Genomic DNA, 20,678 nt, shown 5'->3' on the forward strand with positions numbered 1-20,678 from the left:
ACGTCGAACCTTAAGTGTGCAGACCCTGCGGGTTCGAGAACTATGTAGACATGACCCAAGTGATTCCTCGGTCAATATCCAATAGCAGGACCTGGATGCCCATATTGGATCCTACATATTCTACGAAGATCTTATCGTTTGAACCTCAGTGCCAAGGATTCATATAATCCCGTATGTCATTCCCTTTGTCCTTCGGTATGTTACTTGCCTAAGATTCGATCGTCGGTATCCGCATACCTATTTCAATCTCGTTTACCGACAAGTCTCTTTACTCATTTCGTAATACAAGATCCCGCAACTTACACTAAGTCACATTGCTTGCAAGGCTTGTGTGTGATGTTGTATTACCGAGTGGGCCCCGAGATACCTCTCCGTCATACGGAGTGACAAATCACAGTCTTGATCCATACTAACTCAACGAACACCTTCGGAGATACCTGTAGAGCATCCTTATAGTCACCCAGTTACGTTGCGACGTTTGATAAACACAAAGCATTCCTCCGGTGTCAGTGAGTTATATGATCGCATGGTCATAGGAACAAATACTTGACACGCAGAAAACAGTAGCAACAAAATGACACGATCAACATGCTACGTCTATTAGTTTGGGTCCAGTCCATCACATGATTCTCCTAATGATGTGATCCCGTTATCAAGTAACAATACTTGCCTATGGCCAGGAAACCTTGACCATCTTTGGTCAACGAGCTAGTCAACTAGAGGCTTACTAGGGACAGTGTTTTGTATATGTATCCACACAAGTATTGTGTTTCCAATCAATACAATTATAGCATGGATAATAAACGATTATCATGAACAAAAGAAATATAATAATAACTAATTATTATTGCCTCTAGGGCATATTTCCAACAGTCTCCCACTTGCACTAGAGTCAATAATCTAGTTCACATCACCATGTGATTTCAACGAATCCAACACCCATATAGTTCTGGGGTCTGATCACGTCTTGCTCGTGAGAGAATTTTTAGTCAAGGGTTCTGAAACTTTCAGATCCGTGCGTTCTTTACAAATCTTTATGTCATCTTATAGATGTTGCTACTACGTGCTATTCGGAAATGCTCCAAATATCTACTCTACTATACGAATCCGTTTCACTACTCATAGTTATTCAGATTAGTGTCAAAGCTTGCATCGACGTAACCCTTTACGACGAACTCTTTAACCACCTCCATAATTGAGAAAAATTCCTTAGTCTATTTAGTTACTAAGGATAACTTTGACCGTTGATCAGTGATTCAATCCTGGATCACTCTGTGTACCTCTTAACAGACTTCCTGCAAGGCACACATCAGGTGCGGTACTCAGCATGGCATACTTTAGAGTCTGCGGCTAAGGCATAGAAGACGACCTTCGTCTATTCTCTTTATTCTGTCGTGGTCGGGTTTTGAGTCTTACTCAAATTCACACCTTACAACGCAACCAAGAACTCCTTCTTTGCTGATCTATTTTGAACTCCTTCAAAAACTTGTCAAGGCATGCATCTTGTTGAAACTTCTATTAAGCGCTTTCGATCTATCTCCATAGATCTTTGATGCTCAACGTTCAAGTAGCGAATCCAGGTACTCCTTTGAAAACTCCTTTCAAACAACCTTGTATGCTTTACAGAAATTCTACATTACTTCTGATCCACAAGATGTCAACCACATATACTTATCAGAAATTCTATAGTGCTCCCACTCACTTCTTTGGAAATACAAGTATCTCAGAAGCCTTGTACAAACCCAAAATCTTTGATCATCTCATCAAAGTCTGTATCCAACTCCGAGATGCTTGCACCAGTCCATTGAAGGATCGCTGGAGCTTGCATACTTGCTAGTATCTTTAGGATCGACAAAACCTCCTGGTTGTATCACATACAATGTTTGCTCAAGGAAACCGTCGAGGAAACAATGTTTTGACATCCTATGTGCAATATTTCATAAATAATGCCGCAACTACTAACATAATTCTAACAGACTTTCAGCATTGCTACGAGTGAGAAAGTCTCATCATAGTCAACTCTTTGATCTTGTCGGAAACATCTTTGCGACAAGTCAAGCTTTTCTTAATAGTGACTTATCACCATCATTGTCTGTCTTCCTTTTAAGATCCATCTTTACTCAATAGTCCTATGACCATCAAGTAGTTCTTCCAAAGTCTACACCTTGTTTTCATACATGGATCCTCTCTCGGATTTCATGGCCTCTAGCCATTTGTCGGAATCCGGGCCCACCATTGCTTTCTCCATAACTCGTAGGTTCATTGTTGCTCAACAACATGACCTCCAAGACAGGGTTACCGTACCACTCTGCAGTAGTACGCGACCTTGTCAACCTACGAGGTTTGTAGTAACTTGATTCGATGCTCGATGATCACCATCATCAGCTTTCACTTCAATTGGTGTAGGCGCCACAGGAACAACTTCCTGCGCCCTGCTACACACTGGTTGAAGTGATGGTTCAATAACCTTATCATGTTCTACCACTCTCCCACTCAATTCTTTCGAGAGAAACCTTTCCTTGAGAAAGGATCCGTTTCTAGAAACAAACACTTTGCTTCCGGATCTGAGACAGGAGATGTATCCAACTGTTTTGGATATCTTATGAAGATGCATTTATCCGCTTTGGGTTCGAGCTTATCAGACTGAAACTTTTTCACATAAGTGTCGAAGCCCCAAACTTTCAAGAAACGACAGTTTAGATTTCTCTAAACCTCAGTCTATACTGTGTCATCTCAACGGAAATACGCGGTGCCCTATTTAAAGTGAATGCGGTTGTCTCTAATGCATAACCCATAAACGATGGTGGTAATTCGATAAGAGACATCATAGCATGCACCATACCAAATAGTGCGTGGCTATGACGTTCAGACACATCATCACACTATGATGTTCCAGGTGGCATGAACTGCGAAACAATTTCCACATTGTCTTAACTGCGTACCAAAACTCGTAACTCAGATATTCATTTCTATGATCATATCGTAGACAGTTTATCCTCTTGTTACGACGAACTTCACTCCGAAACAGAATTGAACTTTTCAATATTTCAGACTTGTGATTCATTAAGTAAATACTCTTGTATCTACTCAAATCGTCATTGAAGTAAGAATATAATGACATCCACTGCGTGCCTCAGCACCCATTGGACTGCATACATCAAAATGTATCACTTCCAACAAGTTACTATCTTGTTTCATCTCAATGAAAACAAGGCCTTGCTCATGTGGTGTGATTTGCATGTTACTAGTGATTCAAGATCAAGTGAGTATAAAGATCCATCAGCATGGAGCCCCTTCATGCATTTTACACCAACATGACTCAAGTGGCAGTGCCACAACTAAGTGGTACTATCATTATTACCTTTTATCTTTTGGCACTAATATTGTGAACATGTGTAACACTACGATCGAGATTCAATAAACCATTGAGGGTAATTATTCAAGCAAATAGAATAACTATTATTCTTTTAAATGAATAATCGTATTGCAACAAACACGATCCAATCATGTTCATGCTCAACGCAAACACCAAATAACAATTATTTGGGTTTCACCACCAATCCCGATGATAGAGGGAGCGTGCGACGTTTGATCATATCAACCTTGGAAACACTTCCAACATGTATCGTCACCTCACCTTTAGCTAGTCTCCATTTATTCCGTAGCTTTCATTTCGTGTTACCAATCACTTAGCAACTGAACCGGTATCCAATACCCTCGCTGTACTAGGAGTACTAGTAAAGCACACATCACCATCATGTATATCAAATATACTACTTTCGACTTTGCCAGCGTACTTATCTACTAAGCATCTAGGGTAGCTCCGCCTCAGTGACCGTTCCCCTCATAACAGAAGCACTTAGTCTCGGGTTTGGGTTTAGACTTGGGTCTCTTCATTAGTGCAGCAACTGTTTTGTTGTTTCACGAAGTATCCCTTCTAGCCCTTGCCTTTCATGAAACTTAGTGGTTTTACTAACCATCAACCATTGATGCTCCTTCTTGATTTCTACTTTCGCAGTGTCATACATCACGAATCTCTCAAGGATCATTGTATCTATCCTTGATATGTTATAGTTCATCACGAAGCTCTCACAGCTTGGTGGCAGTGACTTTGGAGAACCATCACTATCTCATCTGGAAGATTAACTCCCACTTGATTCAAGCGATTGTCGTACTCAGATAATCTGAGCACACGCTCAACGATTGAGCTTTTCTCCCTTACTTTATGGACAAAGAATCTTGTCAGAGGTCTCGTACCTCTTAACAAGGGCACAAGCATGAAATCACAATTTCAACTCTTTAGAACATCTCTTATGTTCCGCGACGTTTCAAAACATCTTCGGCGCCTTGCTTCTAAGCCATTAAGTATTTTGTACTGAACTATCGTGTAGTCATCAGAAACGTATATGTCGGATGTTCACAGCATCCACAGACGACGCTCGAGGTGCAGCACACCGAGTGGTGCATTAAGGACATAAGCCTTCTGCGCAGCAACGAGGACAATCCTCTACAAAGTTTGCTACTATCAACTTTCAACTAAATTTTCTCTAGGAACATATAAAAATAGTAGATCTATAGCGCAAGCTACATCGTAATTCGCAAAGACCATTAGACTATGTTCATGACAATTAGTTTAATTAATCATATTACTTAAGAACTCCCACTCAAAAAGTACATCTCTCTAGTCATTTGAGTGGTACATGATCCAAATCCACTATCTCAAGTCCGATCATCACGTGAGTCGAGAATAGTTTCAGTGGTAAGCATCTCTATGCTAATCATATCAACTATACGATTCATGATCGACCTTTCGGTCTCATGTGTTCCGAGGCCATGTCTGCACATGCTAGGCTCGTCAAGCTTAACCCGAGTGTTCCGCGTGTGCAACTGTTTTGCACCCGTTGTATGTGAACGTTGAGTCTATCACACCCGATCATCACGTGGTGTCTCGAAACGAAGAACTGTCGCAACGGTGCACAGTCGGGGAGAACACAATTTCGTCTTGAAATTTTAGTGAGAGATCACCTCATAATGCTACCGTCGTTCTAAGCAAGATAAGGTGCATAAAGGATTAACATCACATGCAATTCATAAGTGACATGATATGGCCATCATCATGTGCTTCTTGATCTCCATCACCAAAGCACCGGCACGATCTTCTTGTCACCGGCGTCACACCATGATCTCCATCATCATGATCTCCATCAACATGTCGCCATCGGGGTTGTCGTGCTACTCATGCTATTACTACTAAAGCTATGTCTTAGCAATATAGTAAACGCATCTGCAAGCACAAACGTTAGTTTAAAGACAACCCTATGGCTCCTGCCGGTTGTCGTACCATCGACGTGCAAGTCGATATTAACTATTACAACATAATCATCTCATACATCCAATATATCACATCACATCGTTGGCCATATCACATCACAAGCATACCCTGCAAAAAACAAGTTAGACGTCCTCTAATTGTTGTTGCATGTGTTTACGTGGTGACCATGGGTATCTAGTAGGATCGCATCTTACTTACGCAAACACCACAAAGGAGATATATGAATTGCTATTTAACCTCATCCAAGGACCTCCTCGGTCAAATCCGATTCAACTAAAGTTGGGGAAACCGACACTCGCCGGTCATCTTTGAGCAACGGAGTTACTCGTAGCGATGAAAGCAGTCTCTCGTAAGCGTACGAGTAATGTCGGTCCGAGCCGCTTCGATCCAACAATATCGCGGAATCAAGAAAAGACTAAGGATGGCAGCAAAAAGCACATCACCGCCCACAAAAACTTTTGTGTTCTACTCGATATTACATCTACGCATGAACCTAGCTCATGATGCCACTGTTGGGGAACGTAGCATGGGTAACAAAAAATTTCCTACGCGCACGAAGACCTATCATGGTGATGTCCATCTACGAGAGGGGATTTCCGATCTACGTACCCTTGTAGATCACACAGCAGAAGCGTTACTGAACGTGCTTGATGTAGTGGAACGTCCTCACGTCCCTCGATCCGCCCCGCGAACCGTCCCACGAACCGTCCCGCGATCCGTCCCACGATCCGCTCCGATCTAGTGCTGAACGGACGGCACCTCCGCGTTCAGCACACATACAGCTCGACGATGATCTCGGCCTTCTTATCCAGCAAGAGAGACGGAGAGGTAGATGAGTTCTCCGGCAGCGTGACGGCGCTCCGGAGGTTGGTGGTGATCTAATCTCAGAAGGGCTCCGCCCGAGTTCCACAGAAACGCGATCTAGAGGAAAAACCGTGGAGGTATGTGGTCGGGCTGCCGTGGCAAAAAGTTGTCTCAAATCAGCCCTAATAGCTCCATATATATAGGAGGAGGGGAGGGGAGGCTTGCCTTGAGGCTCAAGGAGCCCCAAGGGTTGCGCCAGCAAGGGAGGAGGAGTCCTCCTCTAATTCTAGTCCAACTAGGATTGGAAGGTGGAGTCCTTCTCTTCTTTCCCACCTCCTTTTTTTCTTTTCTCTTTGATTTTCTATCTATGGCGCATAGGGCCTTCTTGGGCTGTCCCAACAGCCGACCAAGGGCTGGTATGCCACCCCCAAGGCCTATGGGCTTCCACGGGGTGGGCTGCCCCCCCCCCGGTGAACATCCGGAACCCATTCGTCATTCCCGGTACATTCCCGGTAACTCCGAAAACCTTCCGGTAATCAAATGAGGTCATCCTATATATCAATCTTCGTTTCCGGACCATTCCGGAAACCCTCGTGACGTCCGTTATCTCATCCGGGACTCCGAACAACATTCGGTAACCAACCATATAACTCAAATACGCATAAAACAACGTCGAACCTTAAGTGTGCAGACCCTGCGGGTTCGAGAACTATGTAGACATGACCCGAGTGATTCCTCGGTCAATATCCAATAGCGGGACCTGGATGCCCATATTGGATCCTACATATTCTACGAAGATCTTATCGTTTGAACCTCAGTGCCAAGGATTCATATAATCCCGTATGTCATTCCCTTTGTCCTTCGGTATGTTACTTGCCTAAGATTCGATCGTCAGTATCCGCATACCTATTTCAATCTCGTTTACCGACAAGTCTCTTTACTCGTTCCGTAATACAAGATCCCGCAACTTACACTAAGTCACATTGCTTGCAAGGCTTGTGTGTGATGTTGTATTACCGAGTGGGCCCCGAGTTACCTCTCCGTCATACGGAGTGACAAATCCCAGTCTTGATCCATACTAACTCAACGAACACCTTCGGAGATACCTGTAGAGCATCTTTATAGTCACCCAGTTACGTTGCGACGTTTGATACACACAAAGCATTCCTCCGGTGTCAGTGAGTTATATGATCTCATGGTCATAGGAACAAATACTTGACACGCAGAAAACAGTAGCAACAAAATGACACGATCAACATGCTACGTCTATTAGTTTGGGTCTAGTCCATCATATGATTCTCCTAATGATGTGATCCCGTTATCAAGTAACAACACTTGCCTATGGCCAGGAAACCTTGACCATCTTTGATCACTACAAGAAAACAGTCAATTATGACTCCCCATTTTGGTCATTGATTCGTCATTATTGTTGTTTATTGACCATTTTTGACCAAATTCAGAAGGTCAACAGTTGGCCGTCAAGAATGAACAAACTTGACCTTTTGTGTAATTTTGGTCAAGAAAATTTTGGTCAAGAAGTTTCTGACCAAAATTATGGTCATTACTAATAAGCCTAGACCACATAGGACCTGCTGTGGCCAAGCCAACGTGGAGATGCCTACATGGCACATATGATGATGTGGCAAAAATTATGACATGGATGCCATGCAAGATCAGTCCACTTCAGTTGTTTTGATGGGCTAAGCCCAGTAATTTAGCCTGTTTTCAGATTTTCGTTTGGGCCAAAACTATAAGCCAAGCCCAATAATTCTGTCCATTTGCAGATTTATTTTGAGGCCCAAAATCATAACACAATTTGACAGGTAACCAGGATAATATTAGGCCCAGAAGTATCATTAAACAATAGGTTCATAAGATGTGCCAACCAGAAAAAACTAGTCACTTTGTACCATTACACCATGTTCATAAAATGGCCCTTGTCCACATTGTCCACAAGTAACTTATTATAATTATAGAACCAGTAACATAACATGGCACAAACTCTTTTAAATAACAATTGATACTCTGCGGATTTCTTCTTGGCCTCCACAAGCTCCTCTCGCATCAACTCAGGCTTGCCTCTTCTTCTCGAGCATGAACTCTAGTACCTGTCATGAAGCAAAGCAACATTCTGCTTTTGACTAGAAAATCTATGCACATTTAAAAAACAAACAGAGAACAAGTTAGATGACAAATCTTAAGCTCAAAAAACAAAAGAAGAGACAAACAAAAGGAATGGACATATCATACATATCAGCATGCTTATGCCAGAAACCAAGAATATCCACGGCAAGTAAAGAACGCAGAAAACCAATCCAACTTAAATCAGCCACTTAGTAACTCGCGTAATTACTCCACTAAGCATGAACATAAACTATGAACTAGAATTAAATAGTTATCGGTAGTTGTCAAGCCCATGATTTCACTCGTATCTTGAGAAAACAAAATTCCATATTACCTCTTCTCTACAAGTATAAAACACCCAAAACATGCTTTACATTTCCATAAGCATAAAATTATATTAGACGAGAAGATATTGTAAAACAGAATCTCCTACAAAAAGAGCGCCATTGGGCTACCATGCTAGTTATTGCAAGGCATGTACTTCAAGTAGTGCTGCCGTGACAAGTGGCTCATATTCATATAATAAGAATTAAACTCGAAATAATAGTAAATTCTCACATTTCTCCAGTAAATAGCAACATGCGATTAATTAAGCATACAAGTAGGTTGCCGAACTAAAATCCAAAGACAGTAGAAGAGGCAGGTTGGCTGGGTTGTATGTTTCAATATCCCAAAATTTATTTTCGATTCTTAGTAAAGCCATCAACATGAATACATACCAATACAATACTCAACTACTGGAACAGAAGTTTCGATTTTATTACCCATGAAAGTCCATCAGTAAAATCTTTCTTTTCCCGATTAAAAATAAAAATGAAGAAGCAAAATAAAGGGAAAATGTCTCTCCCAGGACTCCTCCCGGCTGAAACTTCTTCGATATAGATGGCCCGGCCAAAAAAAAGACCCACACATACAGTTTGTGAAAGTGAAGAAGGAAATCATCCATGGGTTCGCTAGCTATATAAAAAAGGTAGCTTCCTTACATAAAACCTGCACCGATAATAAAAAGAAAAAAAAAACAGATTCATTTGATGTCAATTGGAAGGGAAAACAAACACGTATGAAAGGAGCGGCATCTCTTCCTCAAAATAAGAAATTAGGAAAGAAAATCCCCCTCGACTCCTGTACATGCCCACTTACTCCTCTATAAAAAGGATTAACATGACTCTCTAGAGCTGTAGATTGCTATTACGTGTTTGCATATTTTTATCCTAATATGAAGAGAAAAATAATTGCCATTAAAACATCGTTATATTTATGTACATTGCTGATTAATAAAAAAGAATTTGATTGTATCATGCGCCAATAATATCTCATATCAACAGTACAGTTTTTCTACAGCCACTACTTTCCCTCTCATATACTACATAGCAAGGAAAAAACAAAGATTGCATAACAGGATGTTCGTTGGATTATGAGAAAGCAACCCGACACCCGGATTCTTTTTTCCCCCATTTCTTTCATGTTTTCTACTGTATTTCTAAAACATGTAACAGACTGGACCTGAATTCACATCAAGATTACATACATCTCAACAATGGGCACATAATGAATACCATCAAAGCTGATTGATATGTGATTAATCAGACAGAAACTATACAGTGGTAGCCAAATATGGGTTTGAGTGTCATAGTCATGCACAAAAATTCATTTACATAAATAATTGGATAATACAGAAGCGTGAGTGATTTGCGAATACACTATCTGCACAACAATGTAATTAAACGGCGGCTTTGACAAGAGAAACCCATCACAGACTCACAAGTAACCCGACTACCCGTACAGAAACACGCACATAAGGTCAACTGTAGGAACAACCGGAAAAAAAAGAACAAGCACAGCGACAGCTTCAGCGTCTTCTATGGTACCGAATGGCTTCCACCAAGACGCGAAAAAAAGAGGAACCGGGAGTACTGGAATACCTTCATCATCTTACAAGAAGTTAGATGGCTCCTGTGAGCTGCCAATCACATGATGCGGGAGTGAAACAGCATCGTATATCCCGCTGAGTCGCTGGAGTTACAACCATACTAGGGTGGTGCTATTCCGCATCTGCATGTACATCTGCCAAATCATGGTTACAACGTCAGTTTCTGATTTTGCCAACAGAAAACACACACAAAAGCATCAAAAAACCGAAATCTCGACGAGCAGAAGTTCTTAATTTTATGGTTTCCATCACAAAACTGACGTAGCCTAGGACCAGACGGGACCAAACAGAGAGTTGAGAGTACACCTAAGAAACTAAGAAATATATATTAGGCAGAAAAATATCAAAAAGAAAAATCCGTTATGACATATTAGAAAGAAAAATATCAGATGGCATGTCCCAATGTAAATGTACAAAACCATCGCTTTATGGTATATAGATTATAATGTAACATCAAATAACTAGGCCGTGCGAACGCGTGGGTTGGGGACTAGTAACTAAAATTAAGAGCTTCGCACCCAGGTTCTAATAATTCTTAGAATTAACATGGCTTCTATCTACTGTAAAGTGGGAGATCAACTCATATATGCAGTTTCACATCTGCAGAAACTTTTCCCGTGTTTTTAAATGTGAAAAGGTTGATGTTTATTAGTAATCAAGCATAGATCCACAATGAAGCCTACATAAATATCTGTAGGTGTCGATGCAAGACAAAGTATTACAGAAGCATGACAAACAATACTCCAAACTCTTAAAAATAACAATTATACACTGAGATGTACAAACTATTATCCCATGCTGTGAAAACATCGTGAGATGGTACTTCAGTGCTTTCTTTTTGCAACATTGATATTAGATGGGATAGGTCTGGATAACAAATACCTATTGATTTTCATCAAATATTCAGTAAATTAGCATCATTAGTGGGCAGGACAAGAGGGGGAGGGAGATGGTACCTGCCGCAATGGGTCGTCGTGGTCGTGCTTGAGCTCGGGCAGGATCTCTTGGTCGCCGTAGGAGCAGACCCCTCCTGCCTCTCCTCCTAGAGAAGAGGAGGGCCGACAGCAAGGTGTGCCCATCCTCCTCCTCGAGCAGGCTAGGCCGACAACCTCGTGCCGTCATCTCCATCTCAACACCATGTTAACTTGCAGGAAAGGGGCAGATAGGAGAAAAAGGTGAGGAGGAGAGGGTTGATCTGGGCAGGAAAGAGGCGGATGGGAACGTCCTACCTAGGCAATGCCGGCGACGGATCCTGCGAGCTCCACCTCACCATCTCCAGTTTCGGCGGGTTCTGGACGGATGAGAGGGAGGGGCGGATCTGAGCGAACCTGGACGGATGGGAGGAAGGGGCGGATCTGAGCTCGGGGTCAACCGCCAATCGGCGCCACCCCGAGTCCAACGACATTTCCGCGCGAGGGCCGCCGTGTCGGGCTCCTCCGCGAGACCGCCCATCACATCCATGGAGCATACCGTGTGTTGAGAGGAGGTAGGGGAAGGAAGGCTGGCGGCGATATAGGTGGGAGGGGATTCGAGGGGGACGGGAGACAGGGTTAGGGTTAGGTTCGTGGGAAGGGACTTTATATCCTATTCACATTTATATTGGATATTGGATTTAGGAAATATGGACCCATATTGTTATCTCTAGTTGTATTTTTTGATTGCCTACAAAGAGTTGTACAATATTTATTAGTTCCCTCAAAACAAAGCTCTATTTTTTTGCGGATGAAAAAGAAAGCTATATTTTTTGGTTGAGTCTTGTGGGTGGAAACACTTTTCATTTAATTATGATATGATTTGGCATTACTGAAAAATTCATCCACATATTTTTTTCATTACCACAATTTGAATGGAATACATCGTCGCCAATTAAGAAAATAAGATATGTATCCATAGATCAGAGGTGGTTTAACCGTATGTCCACATCATTGTACTTGTCGATGGGACGTGGTTTCGTTGTATTTTCAGGCACGCATACTATAATTGTCAAGTAAGAAAAGAATATATGTATCTGGAAAGGATTGCCTTTGGAAAAAAATCAACGTAATGTGTTGAAAACTTTTTATATCTTCATACTTCTTACCACCTTTCAAAAATATTTATCCAAATAGGGCCTACAAATTTTGAGATTAGCATGGGCTCATATATTTAATTTTGGTAATTATATTGTATTTTTAAAATATTTAGGATATTAAAATGAATAATTATGATTTATTGGTATTTATCTTATATCATTTACTTCATCCATATGCGTATAAAACAAAATTTTTCTCTGTATACATGAGACATAGGCAAAATTGGTGTGGTGTCGTCCAGTCACCTCCAAGCATATGTTTTTGACCTTATAGTTAGTCATGGTAGCACGGAAATATGATCATAAATAATGGTACGCATCTTAATGACCAATTTGTGCAAGAGGATCATGACCTAATGGACGCAAAAGGTCATAACATTATGGGATTTGGACCCTCCTAGACTTGCCATGACTAATTTCGGAATTTTGATCATGGATCAATGACCAATTAAACCACCGTCGTTATTTTTGGTCATAATTGAGCATTTTTCTTGTAGTGGATCAACGAGCTAGTCAACTAGAGGCTTACTAGGGACAGTGTTTTGTCTATGTATCCACACAAGTATTGTGTTTCCAATCAATACAATCATAGCATGGATAATAAACAATTATCATGAACAAAAGAAATATAATAATAAATAATTATTATTGCCTCTAGGGCATATTTCCAACACTCACCTCCTTCAGATGAGAGGATGTTGTCCATGGCCATGGGCGAAACATCCACCCTTGCCAGGAGTTTAGCCTGACAAGGATCGGGAAGTTGAGCAGCTACACCGAGAAGGCGCACTTGGAGCTCGAATTGTCGCTCGAATGAAACGATGAATCCGAGGAATGCTGGAGCATTCCGGCGAGAGTACTCCAGGTCAAACTGCTTAGAACCACAAATGTCGAGCCATCTATGGCTGACTACAGAACCACGAACAAGAGATTTAGTGCAACCAAGCCTAGAAAAAATCTCAGTTAAAATGTTGTTATCTAAGAGAGAGGAAAAATCTGGTTGGTCCATATCAATGTTTGGTGGAGCAACCCAAGGAAGTGTGTTTTTCATGGGGGAAATGCCTTCAATTGGGGATGGAGGGCAGTATGTAGTGTCGGTGGAACACATGCATAAGCGGGGCACGGTGGTGCTTCATTACCAGTTGGAAATAAAAATATTACAACCACATCTAATGCAGTCCATAAAAACTTGCCTGAAGATTATAATTAAACATTCGAGTGCAGTACATAAAAACTCTAATTAGTCCATGAAACGGAGCATCCGCAGTTTCAGATGGAAGACTTGAAGTGGTTGTCGTCGACTGTTGTGTAGATCAAGCCGAGATAAATCTGCTCCGAGATAACTTTCCTGAGGGTTGACATAAAATGAACATTGATTGCTGTTATTCATGGCTTAAAAAAATAAACGAAGGCTAGAGAAATAACTGTTTTCATAACGAAAGATGTTTACATTATTTCGTCCTGACTGATGTCTAATGCACTACGAATCAATTTCAGGCTGACGCCATGCGCAATATCCCTGAATTATGACAACAACGGGGTTAGATTGTAGTTGCCATTCTTTCTTGAGTTTTAACTTATTTTTCTACGCAACTATATGCAGTGAATCAACCAAGCATCTTACTCATTCATATAAACTTAACAATTCCAATTGCAGTCATCTAAGAATAACAATGCGGAACTTTGTATTTACTATCAAGGTGTCTCACCTATACGCCGGGTCACGGAGTATGGTGAAAATCTTGTCCTTCGTTGACAATTCCATTGGCACCTCGGTCGGTGTGATTGCTGGCCCCTTGGGGAACACAGTTGATGCGCTTGAGGATGGTTTTAACTTTGCCTATGAATTTGAATATTTTGTGATAATTGATGTATATGTCATGTATGTTGAAAATAAATAAGTAATGGAAAAGTCACCTTCAAAGCGTTTGTCTTACGAATGTCCAACGTGCAATATTTTGAATACATGTAGTGATGAGTTGTATCATTGTAGTTTACGATGGGCCTGATTTTTTCAGACGAAGCACTCGTAAACAAACAATGTTTGTACTGGTGCACATTTAGGACAATCTAATGAAAACAAACAGATGGTTTCGGTATAACCTTATCTTGAAAGCTTTAATCTGTAGGAAATATTCGTTCATCCCAGTTTTGCCAAAAACCTGAACGTAATCACCGTTGCTGTGTATGTAAGAAGCAGTCAATTTTAGAGATTAGCAACCTAAGGTTTGTGACTAGTAATTAGTATTTATGATATATGAACCTTGTTGACCAAGCCAGTTTTGAATCAGCAGTTGTTTCTAGCCTAACAAAGTAACAACAAAATATATAGAATTTTAGAAACCAATAGTTTCGGGGGTAATTAGCTGAAATATTTCGTCTAATTGTTACCAGTATGATACGTTGATAATGCCAGTGGCATCACGGAGCTCAAAAGACCAGTGATCCATTCGAACATTGGAGTGTGAAACAGTTCCAATCAATATGACCTTCACAAAAATGAAAGGAAAACTTAAGGTAAAAAAATGTTCTGTTTGAGATGCAAAGAGATGTCATGTTATTTACTCACCGATGAAACAGGCTCCCCTTCAATTAAAATAGAGTAACGTTTGATGTCCTGCAGGAACCCATCATAAAGTTGTTTAATTGTCACAGGCCTGAGCGTGGACGGACGAGGTTGCACAGATGATCTAGGTTAAGAACGAGTAAAATGATTCTAGCATGCTAGGATGCATAGGCCGGTGGCAAAACTCACTGGGATGACGGTGGATGCAGTGGAGCGTGCTGGGGAAAACATCATGGCTTCGCCGGTGAACAGAGCATGCGTCGCGTCGCCGTTTGCATCCATGACGTTTGAGTGTAGAAGGAGGAGGTAGGGGTGCCTCAGTTATATAAAGGTTCCATGTACTGGTCTACATAGAGGTGTGTCACCTCATATTTTAATGGTGATTTGACTGGTGCGCTCCAGCTTGCAAAAAATCATCTGAGGGAGGTGTTATCTGACTAGCAGGGGAGCCTGTCTCGTGTGTTTTTTCACTGTCGTGTATATTGATTTTTTAATCGATAATGGCTAGCTAGGTTTTTGATGTCAATTGTTATCGACAATTCCAAGCACTAAGTGCAATCTAAACCATTATCGCATCTGATTAGCATTTGGGATAATCTTGATTAACATTTCCTATGTCTGTCACTAAAGTTCACTGAATAGGACACCATAAGTCTGTGTGGTGGGAGGGAATGGGTAGCTCTGGGAGACATGCATACTTTTTTAGAGGAGTAGTACAATGGTCAGGAGGCCATGCCTTGCTATCCTCCACAAGCCCACGCCCTCCTCTAAAATACTTTGCTCAACACAACGCCATAACAACCGGCTGGGACGCCAGTGACAACCTATCTCTTCAAACAGTGTAGCATAAAGTTGATTGTGACAAGTCAAATTGACATTTCGACCGGCGCACCGTATGGCCAGGTCGAAGACCACGACACTGCACTGTTCGGCCGGCGCAGCGTATGGCCCGGCTGAGTGTAACGCACTGCACAATATCAGTTAAAGGTTCTGTACTATGGTTGGTTTGATATAGCTAAGCTCATTTAATCCCATGGCTATACATATGGGCACAGGGTAAGAGAATCGACAAACACTTCTCATCCAACAACAACAGAACTTAGACAATAATGGCAACAGTTGATCCAATCCTTAATTGTGCATGCAGCAGGGCATGCGCCAGGAAACCTGGCTCTGCTGTTTCTAGGAAACACAAGTTCTATTTCAGTTGCCAGAGCTATGGGGTAAGATACTATAGTAAAAAGATAAAAGTTAACTGTTTCATTTCAGTATCGACACTCACTACAGTTTGTTTTGTTTTTTGTTTTTTGTTTTTTTACACAGGTTCATAGCAGAGCATGTGAGGTCTATGTATGGGAGGATTGTTGGAATTATTCCCTAGAGGCAATAATAAATATAGTTATTATTATAATTCCTGTATCAAGATAATAGTTTATTATCCATGCTATAATTGTATTGAATGAAGACTTATATACATGTGTGGATACATAGACAAAACACTGTCCCTAGCATGCCTCTAGTTGGCTAGCCAGTTGATCAAAGATAGTCAGCGTCTTTTGATTATGAACAAGGTGTTGTTGCTTGATAACTGAATCACGCCATTAGGAGAATCACGTGATGGACTAGACCCAAACTAATAGACGTAGCATGTTGATCGTGTCATTTTGTTGCTACTGTTTTCTGCGTGTCAAGTAGTTGTTCATATGACCATGAGATCATATAACTCTCTGACACCGGAAGAATGCTTTGTGTGTATCAAACGTCGCAACGTAACTGGGTGACTATAAAGATGCTCTACAGGTATCTCCGAAGGTGTTCGTTGAGTTAGTATGGATCGAGACTGGGATTTGTCACTCCGTGTGACGGAGAGGTATCTCGGGGCCCACTCGGTAATACAACATCACACACAAGCCTTGCAAGCAATGTGACTTAGTGTAAGTTGCGGGATCTTGTATTATGGAACGAGTAAAGAGACTTGCCGGTAAACGAGATTGAAATAGGTATGCGGATACTGACGATCGAATCTCGGGCAAGTAACATACCGAAGGACAAAGGGAATGACATACGGGATTATATGAATCCTTGGCACTGAGGTTCAAACGATAAGATCTTCGTAGAATATGTGGGATCCAATATGGGCATCCAGGTCCCGCTATTGGATATTGACCGACGAGTCACTCGGGTCATGTCTACATAGTTCTCGAACCCGCAGGGTCTGCACACTTAAGGTTCGACGTTGTTTTATGCGCATTTGAGTTATATGGTTGGTTACCGAATGTTGTTCGGAGTCGCGGGTGAGATCACGGACGTCACGAGGGTTTCCAGAATGGTCCGGAAATGAAGATTGATATATAGGATGACCTCATTTGATTACCGGAAGGTTTTCGGAGTTACCGGGAATGTACCGGGAATGACGAATGGGTTCCGGGTGTTCACCGGGGGGGGGCAACCCACCCCGCGGAAGCCCATAGGCCTTGGGGGTGGTGCACCAGCCCTTAGTGGGCTGGTGGGACAGCCCAAGAAGGCCCTATGCGCCATAGGAAGAAAATCAAAGAGAAAAGAAAAAAAAGAGGAGGTGGGAAAAAGGGGAAGGACTCCTCCTTCCAAACCTAGTTGGATTCGGTTTGGAAGGGGAGGACTCCCCCCTTGGCTCGGCCGACCCCCTTGTGGGTCCTTGGACCCCAAGGCAAGGCTCCCCCTCTTCCCCCTATATATAAGGAGGTTTTAGGGCTGATTTGAGACAACTTTGCCACGGCAGCCCGACCACATATCTCCACGGTTTTACCTCTAGATCGTGTTTCTGCGGAGCTCGGGCGGAGCCCTGCTGAGATTAGATCACCACCAACCTCCGGAGCGCCATCACGCTGCCGGAGAACTCATCTACCTCTCCGTCACTCTTGCTGGATCAAGAAGGCCGAGATCATCGTCGAGCTGTACGTGTGCTGAACGCGGAGGTGCCGTCCGTTCGGCACTAGATCGTGGGACTGATCGCGGGACGGTTCGCGGGGCGGATCGAGGGACGTGAGGACGTTCCACTACATCAACCACGTTCACTAACGCTTCTACTGTGCGATCTACAAGGGTACGTAGATCGAATATCCCCTCTCGTAGATGGACATCACCATGATAGGTCTTCGTGCGCGTAGTGTTTCCCATGCGACGTTCCCCAACAGTGGCATCATGAGCTAGGTTCATGCGTAGATGTCTTCTCGAGTAGAACACAAAAGTTTTTGTGGGCGGTGATGTGCGTTTTGCTGCCCTCCTTAGTCTTTTCTTGATTCCGCGGTATTGTTGGATTGAAGCGGCTTGGACCGACATTACTCGTACGCTTACGAGAGACTGGTTTCATCGCTACGAGTAACCCCGTTGCTCAAAGATGACTGGCAAGTGTCAGTTTCTCCAACTTTAGTTGAATCGGATTTGACCGAGGAGGTCCTTGTATAAGGTTAAATAGCAATTCATATATCTCCGTTGTGGTGTTTGCGTAAGTAAGATGCGATCCTACTAGATACCCATGGTCACCACGTAAAACATGCAGCAATAAAATTAGAGGACGTCTAACTTGTTTTTGCAGGGTATGCTTGTGATGTGATATGGCCAATGATGTGATGTGATATATTGGATGTATGAGATGATCATGTTGTAATAGATAATAACGACTTGCACGTCGATGGTACGGCAACTGGCAGGAGCCATAGGGTTGTCTTAAAACTAACGTTTGTGCTTGCAGATGCGTTTACTATTTTGCTAGGATGTAGCTTTAGTAGTAATAGCATGAGTAGCACGACAACCCCGATGGCGACACGTTGATGGAGATCATGGTGTGGCGCCGGTGAAAAGAAGATCGTGCCGGTGCTTTGGTGATGGAGATCAAGGAGCACGTGATTATGGCCATATCATGTCACTTATGAATTGCATGTGATGTTAATCCTTTTATGCACCTTATTTTGCTTAGAACAACGGTAGCATTATGAGGTGATCTCTCACTAAAATTTCAAGACGAAATTGTGTTCTCCCCGACTGTGCACCGTTGCTACAGTTCGTCGTTTCGAGACACCACGTGATGATCGGGTGTGATAGACTCAATGTTCACATACAACGGGTGCAAAACAGTTGCACACGCGGAACACTCGGGTTAAGCTTGACGAGCCTAGCATGTGCAGACATGGCCTCGGAACATATGAGACCGAAAGGTCGATCATGAATCATATAGATGATATGATTAGCATAGGGATGCTTACCACTGAAACTATACTCAACTCACGTGATGATCGGACTTGAGCTAGTGTAAGTGGATCATGAACCACTCAAATGACTAGAGAGATGTACTTTTTGAGTGGGAGTTTAGCGAGTAATTTGATTAAGTTAAACTCTAATTATCTTGAACATAGTCTAAGTCCACTTTGAATATATTTGTGTTGTAGATCATGGCTCACGCGACAGTCACCCTAAATTTTAATACGTTCCTAGAGAAAGCTAAATTGAAAGATGATGGAAGCAACTTTGTAGATTGGGCTCGTAATCTTAAGCTAATCTTACAAGCTGGGAAGAAGGATTATGTCCTTAATGCTGCGCTAGGAGATGAACCACCCGCTACGGCTGACCAGGATGTTAAGAACGCTTGGTTACCACGTAAGGAGGACTACTCAGTAGTTCAATGTGCAGTCTTGTATGGCTTAGAACCGGGACTTCAACGTCGCTTTGAGCATCATGGAGCATTTGAGATGTTCCAGGAGTTGAAGTTCATCTTTCAGAAGAACGCCCGGATCGAGAGGTATGAGACCTCCGATAAACTCTATGCTTGCAAGATGGAGGAGAACTCGTCTGTCAGTGAACATGTGCTCAAAATGTCTGGGTACTCAAACCGTCTAGCTGAACTGGGCATCCAGGTCCGCTATTGGATATTGACCGAGGAGTCACTCGGGTCATGTCTACATAGTTCTCGAACCCGCAGGGTCTGCACACTTAAGGTTCGACATTGTTTTATGCGTATTTGAGTTATATGGTTGGTTACCGAATGTTGTTCGGAGTCCCGGATGAGATCACGGACGTCACGAGGGTTTCCGGAATGGTCCGGAAACGAAGATTGATATATAGGATGACCTCATTTGATTACCGGAAGGTTTTTGGAGTTACCGGGAATGTACCGGGAATGACGAATGGGTTCCGGGTGTTCACCGGGGGGGGGGGGCAACCCACCCCGGGGAAGCCCATAGGCCTTGGGGGTGGCACACCAGCCCTTAGTGGGCTGGTGGGACAGCCCAAGAAGGCCCTATGCGCCATAGGAAGAAAATCAAAGAGAAAAGAAAAAAAAAAGAGGAGGTGGGAAAAAGGGGAAGGACTCCTCCTTCCAAACCTAGTTGGATTCGGTTTGGAAGGGGAGGACTCCCCCCCTTGGCTCGGCCGACCCCTTGGGGGTCCTTGGACCCCAAGGCAAGGCTCCCCCTCTTCCCCCTATATACACGGAGGTTTTAGGGCTGATTTGAGACAACTTTGCCACGGCAGCCCGACCACATATCTCCACGGTTTTACCTCTAGATCGCGTTTCTGCGGAGCTCGGGCGGAGCCCTGCTGAGATTAGATCACCACCAACCTCCGGAGCGCCATCACGCTGCGGGAGAGCTCATCTACCTCTCTGTCTCTCTTGCTGGATCAAGAAGGCCGAGATCATCGTCGAGCTGTACGTGTGCTGAACGCGGAGGTGCTGTCCGTTCGGCACTAGATCGTGGGACTGATCGCGGGACGGTTCGCGGGGCGGATCGAGGGACGTGAGGACGTTCCACTACATCAACCGCGTTCACTAACACTTCTGCTGTGCGATCTACAAGGGTACGTAGATCGAATATCCCCT

At 42.9% G+C, this 20,678-nt stretch overlaps 1 protein-coding gene across 1 annotated transcript; it reads right to left on the reverse strand.

Annotated features, from left to right (window-relative positions):
- Positions 1–13,530: 13,530 nt before the first annotated feature.
- LOC123425181 (replication protein A 32 kDa subunit B-like) lies at positions 13,531–15,109 on the reverse strand. The gene is made up of 9 exons (XM_045108859.1): positions 15,017–15,109; positions 14,831–14,878; positions 14,653–14,750; positions 14,525–14,566; positions 14,365–14,442; positions 14,179–14,266; positions 13,971–14,101; positions 13,712–13,780; positions 13,531–13,609 (listed from the first exon to the last, which is right to left on the reverse strand). Exons 1-9 carry the CDS (start codon positions 15,107–15,109, stop codon positions 13,531–13,533), a joined length of 726 nt encoding a protein of 241 aa, XP_044964794.1.
- Between the last annotated feature and the right edge of the window lie 5,569 nt (positions 15,110–20,678).

Source organism: Hordeum vulgare, chromosome 2H, assembly GCF_904849725.1.
Source record: "Hordeum vulgare subsp. vulgare chromosome 2H, MorexV3_pseudomolecules_assembly, whole genome shotgun sequence".
Lineage (NCBI taxonomy): Eukaryota > Viridiplantae > Streptophyta > Magnoliopsida > Poales > Poaceae > Hordeum > Hordeum vulgare.

What these genes read in the sequence shown, in the direction of transcription:
- LOC123425181 (XM_045108859.1), bottom strand. Translation starts at nt 15,109, where the DNA reads ATGGATGCAAACGGCGACGCGACGCATGCTCTGTTCACCGGCGAAGCC. An exon ending in ATTAAAGCTTTCAAGATAAG is followed by an intron (nt 14,267 to 14,364) that starts GTTATACCGAAA and finishes TGAAAAAATCAG; the next exon opens with GCCCATCGTAAACTACAATG. An exon ending in CTCCGTGACCCGGCGTATAG is followed by an intron (nt 13,781 to 13,970) that starts GTGAGACACCTT and finishes GTCATAATTCAG; the next exon opens with GGATATTGCGCATGGCGTCA.